This window comes from Mastomys coucha, unplaced genomic scaffold (assembly GCF_008632895.1).
Source record: "Mastomys coucha isolate ucsf_1 unplaced genomic scaffold, UCSF_Mcou_1 pScaffold22, whole genome shotgun sequence".
NCBI lineage: Eukaryota > Metazoa > Chordata > Mammalia > Rodentia > Muridae > Mastomys > Mastomys coucha.
The window spans coordinates 257,755,552-257,761,551 of NW_022196905.1; the positions used below are offsets into that span (position 1 = coordinate 257,755,552).

Sequence of the window (6,000 nt, forward strand, 5' to 3'; positions counted from 1 at the left end):
CTGGTGGGACATGCCTTTATCCTGGTGGGACATGCCTTCATCCTGGTGGGACATGCCTTCATCCTGGTGGGACATGCCTTTATCCTGGTGGGACAGGCCTTCATCCTAGTGGGACATGCTCGCTGGCCAGCCAATCTAATTGAATCTGTATGACCCAGGTCAGTGAAGAGTCCCTAGCTCTTAAAATGAGGTGAAGAGTGATTGAGGATGACACCTAACTTTGACTTCTGGCCTACACACATACACGCACACACAGAGAGAGAGAGAGAGAGAGAGAGAGAGAGAGAGAGAGAAACATATATTCATGTACATACACACATATATACAAAATAGATGTACACATATGAGTACCACACAAATGCACAAACATACACACACTATAAAGACTATGTATACCATCTGAGCTGGAAATGGTGGCTCACACGTATTACCTCAGCACTTGAAAGGCTGATGGAGGGGCGTGATGGCTCAGTAGTTAAGAGCACTGACTGCTCTTCTGGAGGTCATGAGTTCAAATCCCAGCAACCACATGATGGCTCACAACCATCCATAATGAGAAACAAATTAAAAAAAAAAAACCTATGGGCCAGAGCAAGCAGGACTGGAACAAGAAGGAGCAGGGGAGGGGGGAAGTAATAAAAACACTTTAGAAAAAAAGAAAGAAAAAAAAGAAAGGCTGAGGGAATGAAGGCCACCTTAGGCTCTACCATATGTTCCATGCCAGCCTGGGCTATGTGATACCCTGCCACAAATGTAAAGAACAACCTTATTACACTTCTTCAAAATAGTTTATGATTTATAACCAGCTGGCATCAGACCTGAACACTATAAGGTTAGAGGTGGACCCAAAATATCTCTGAAAGAATGGACCAAGCCCAAATGAGTGACAGCCTGTGGATGGACTGCTTCTGCAACAGAAGCCTAAGAAGGAGAGGGCTTTGGCAACGACCTCCAAGGATGACATAGTTTCACCATAGTTGGGCCTGGTGGGCTGGAATCAACACAACTGTGAACACGGGAATATTTGCAGACAGAGAACTAGCAAAAGGAACTGGATCTGGGCATCCTGGGGACAAAGCTCCTCCCCATTCACAAAGCTGAGATGAGTAGAGAGAGCCCTCATGGGTGGCATGACATAGAGCATGAGCAGGAACTGGGATGCTATTAAACATGCCTGCCATTGATGGGTACCACTTGTGGGGCATGTCCTCCCAGCCCACAGGATGTCTCATCTTTGGACAATGGAACTACACACATGGTCAAGTAGGACATCCAAAGATGTCCTCATCCCTTTCCCTGGAGCTAATGAACAAGTCACATCACTTGACAACGACACCTTGCTGACATGATTAGGTCAGATGGGGAGATAGATACCCCACATTAGGAGGACCAACCTGATGTAAACGTAGTTTTCACAAGAGGGCTGAGGCATATGAGGATGATAACAGGGAGGCAGAGGCAGGGAGACAAGATGCCACATTGCTGGCTTTAGACTTCAAGGAGTCAGAACACATCTGCTTCTAGATTGGAAGCTAGTGGGGAGGTGATTCTTTTTCTAAAGCCTAGGGGAGTAATACAGACTTGCCCACACATTGGCATTAAATCCATGAGACTTGTTTCATATTTGTGACTTCCAGAACTGTCAGGGAATCCATGTGTGGGGTTTGAGGTTCATGGGACTGTGGCTACTTGTTTTGTTGGCAATGGGAAATTAATCTGGTGTTTCAAGAACAACCAATGAGGGGCTGGAGAGATGGCTCAGCGGTTAAAAGCACTGACTGCTCTTCCGAAAGTCCCGAGTTCAAATCCCAGCAACCACATGGTAGCTCACAACCATCCATAATGAGAACTGACACCCTCTTCTGGTGTGTCTGAAGACAGCTACAGTGTACTTAGATATAATAATAAATAAATCTTTAGGCCAGAGTGAGTGGGGTCGACTGAGCAAGCAGAAACCCTGAATTCAATTCCCAGCAACCACAAGATGGCTCACAACCATCAGTACAGCTGCAGTGCACTCATATACATAAAATAAAATAAAATAAATCTTAAAAAAAAAAAGAATGACCAATGATTCTTTTGCTCTGTGGCAGAATATATATATGGTCAGATAAATGACTGGTGGATAAACAACAGACAGACAGACAGATAAGAGATGGAGAAAGAGGATAGATATAGATAGATAGATAGATAGATAGATAGATAGATAGATAGATAGACAGACAGACAGACAGATATAGAAGGATGTCTGTCTGGTTCATTAAAGATGATTGATTAAAGATAGATGTTAGGTAGATAGATATCTGATTGATTGATTTATTGATTGATAATAGATCTGTCTGATTGATGGTAGAAAGAGGTCTGATAGATTAAAGATAGATATATAGATGGATAAATGATTAATAGAAAGGTAGATAAATGGATGGATGGATAGATAGATAGATAGATAGATAGATAGATAGATAGATAGATAGATAAGTAGATAGATAGATAGATAGATAGATAGATAGATAGATAGATAGATAGATAGATAGATAAAAGAGAGAGAGGTGTATCTACAGGGGATGCTCATTGATTGGGCTCTGGGCTCTGTTCAGTGTATTCCTAGCCCAGCACATCTGTGCTAATGATCAGCACACAGGCTCATTTGGACCAGTGTCGACAGATGCTGTTGCTCTCAGGGAAGAAGTCTGACACCTGAAAGCATCAGCACTTTCAGAGCCAACTTTTGTATTTATTGAGGGGTGCGCTGGGCCTCAGATGCTGAGAAGTAAGTGCTGTACTGCTGGGCTCTACTCACAGCCCCAAGTTCAACTTCTGTAGATGTAGCCAGCAAGATAATCCTGTCTTCAAATGCCATGCTAAAGAAAGAGATAATGTTCAGAGGAGTGTGGTGCGTGTTGGAGCCTGCCAATCACTGGTCTGGTTTAGCTGAGTGTTTTGAAGTGGGTTGTGATATTCCCGACCTAATTCTGTACCTTCTCCACTCAGGTCTGTGAGGACGACACATCTGAAGCTTGACTCCCAAGTTGCCATAGCAACAAGAAAAAGAAAAAAAAAACAGGAAAAAAAAAAGTCTATCCAAATCTGAAGATTGCCGTTTACAGCTCTCAAACTTCACAACCAGGCCTCAACTGCCCCACACCCTCCGTTTTCTTTGCAGTTTTGTTTAATCTGTACCTCACCGTTTGACAGCATCTTCCTTCCTCCTTTGATTAATGGAACCCTCTGGATTTGCCCTGAATGTTTAAAGATCATGCGTGTCACTGGACCTTAGGGAGCAGAAACGATGACTACTTTTTCTGATGTGTTGACATGTTGCTAGCCAGTGCTCCACCCACGCAGCTGTGTGGTGGGTTCCTATCTGTACGTGGATGGGTATCTGTCTGTGTATAGACCCAGTATTTGTGTAGAAGACTGCAGGAGACGCCTGCTTTTGAGATGGTTAGGTGGAGGAGGTGGAAGCTCAGACAACTCCACCCTCCAGTCAAGGTCAGTCCACTGAGCTGTCTGTCACTCACTTGTATAGCAAGGGCCTGCTCAGTCTAAACATGGAATGCTGACCGACCAGCCAGGCAGGTCCAGGGGTTGGGGATGGGGGAAGGGCAAGGGAAAGAAGTCCTCTCTGCTTAGGACTGCCACCACGCCCCATTACCACCAGATGCCATGGCTTGATGTCCTGACTCCCAAGTAGGGAGCAAGGCATCTTGCCATCAGAGGCTAAGGGCTGAACAATTCTCCCACGGGCAAGAGTCTGCCACTGTACCGCCCCAGACCCACAGTCCTAGGGTCCTTGTGGTGACACAGATCATGGTGGCGACCCTCTCCCTCTTCGGTGTATGTACAAGTACAAATGTCATCATGGCGTACCTATGAAGAGACCAACAGGCACCATCTTGTATGCACATATATTACCCACACATGTACACACGCGTTATGCATATCCGCACCGTTTATTTCCTATATACAGGCATAAAATAGAGTAAGCCCAGGTAGTTTTTCAAGTACCCTTCCGTGTGACTACCGTTGTTCGCAAAGCTGAGAATAAAAAGTTGTTCATTATGTCTGGAAAGGAATTGAGTTTTGTCCTGTGAGCATGTCAGGCTAAGAAGAACATCAATGCTCCCACTAGGGTTTATCTTCTCCTTGACAAACCGTAAATGAGCCATCGAAGGTCACACCAAAACGTTTTCTATCGAATGAAGCTAGTGCTGGCCTGTGGCTTTAGAGCTCAGCAGGAGCTAGGGTAAGGTAAGTGTCTTGGTGTGTTTTAATGCTGTTGCTTACTAGAGGTTTTAACCCCACACGCACTGGCGCGCACATGCTTACTTCTGCACTCTGTGTCGGCCCCGTGTTTTTGAGTTTGCCTTCCGCCAGCAGTAGAGTCATATGTCGTCCTTGTTGTAGTGAGATTACGTGGGCAGAGATCCACACACTGCTCTTCGTTTCCATTTTGGACCATACAGAATGCAGAGATTTTTTTTTTCCATTAAAATAAATGGGTATTGGTGGTTAAAACTGCTGAGCAGTAGCTCTTCTCTGATTTCTATGTTGTGTCTGGTGTGTCTTACGCTGGAGTCACATTTTCGACCACTTGGGATCCCCTGTCTGTCTGTTAGGTGAGTGGGTCTAGAAAGCTGGAGTGGGGCAGCTGGAGAGATATCTCGGTGATTAAGTGAGGAGCATTTGCTCCTCAACATGAGGGCTACAGTTCAGATCCCAGCACCCACCACAAACCAAGAGTCCCCACAAATGCCCCAACTTATACAGGCAGGAAGATCACTAGGGCTTGCTGGGTCACAGCTAACTAACCAAGACAGGGCTCCGTGTTCAGTGAGGCACACACACAAACACACACACCACACACACACACACACACACACACACACACACACACACACACACACACACACGAAAGCCAAAAGCCCCAGCATACACGTTGTATAACAGGCTTGCCATTCCAGCCTAAGAATATGGCTTAATCCTGTCACACTCAACTGTGAAGTGACTGAAGACATCTAGGCCCAGCCTCCACCCTCAACTGGATGAAGACAGGAAGCAGCTCATCCATAGCTTCACAGTCCCCAGACATGGAGACTTTCTTTAAAATAAAAAGATGCCACATCTTAAACTTGATATAATGGTTCTCCATGGCCACACGGCTAGGGAGAATCTGAGCCTGCACATTTGCACCATATAAGGTGGTTCTCTTCTGAGCCTCCCTGGTGTACCCTGATGCACTCCTCCTGCAAGGCAGGAAAAGGGGGAAACATTTACCCTTGAGTAAACCAAGGAGCATCCTCAGGCACCAGGTAAAGGGCAGCCTGAGCCACATACAAAGCAACAGTCAGAAAACTCATCCGTCAGTGTGAACTGGAGTCATCTCTAGAGCAAGTGCACACACCCAGTGGTGCACTTGCTGAAGGCAACAAGAACAAGACCCTCCCCCCTTCTCTTCATATACACTATAACTTAACTAAGAACACAGAAGGAAAGAGGTCAAGTCCAAGGGCCAGCAGAATGGTTCGACTGAAAAAGTGCTTACCTAGAGAAGATGAGGTCTTGAGTTCTTGGATCCCCAGAACCCATATAAAAAGCTGAGCATTGTGGTTCATGCCTATAATCCCAGCAGAGGTGAGATGAAAGACAGACTCAGCTGGGTTCCTAGAAGCAAGCAGAGCAGCCCCTGCTTTGGGCTCTGGGCAGATGAGAGACCCTGTCCCACACAAAGGGAGGACGGCACCTGATTTTCATGGTAGATATATAAGTCAAATAAGATTTTGTCTCTTTGAACAGTGAGAGAACTTGATGGCTCTGGGAAGACTCTCAAGTTATCATTTCAAAGAGCCAGATAATCAGAGATAAGTCAACCTTTAAACAAAATAATACAGCACATCTCACCCTGAAGGTACAACAAGCAGACCATTGTGCAGGTCCTCTTTTTTTTTTTTTTTTTTTTTTTTTGAGACAGGGTCTTGCATAGCCCAGCTGGCCTCAAAC

General features: G+C 45.4%; 1 protein-coding gene across 2 annotated transcripts in view; it reads left to right on the forward strand.

The window, feature by feature from the left end:
* Cdh13 (cadherin 13) overlaps positions 1 to 4,518 on the forward strand; it is a 1,053,312-nt gene extending 1,048,794 nt beyond the window's left edge. For both annotated transcript variants that reach the window (XM_031341534.1, XM_031341535.1), the window contains one exon: positions 2,992 to 4,518. In XM_031341534.1, the coding sequence (XP_031197394.1) occupies positions 2,992 to 2,999 (8 nt within the window). In that variant the 3' untranslated portion in view covers positions 3,000 to 4,518. The remainder of the gene's footprint in view (positions 1 to 2,991) is intronic.
* Positions 4,519 to 6,000: the final 1,482 nt, after the last annotated feature.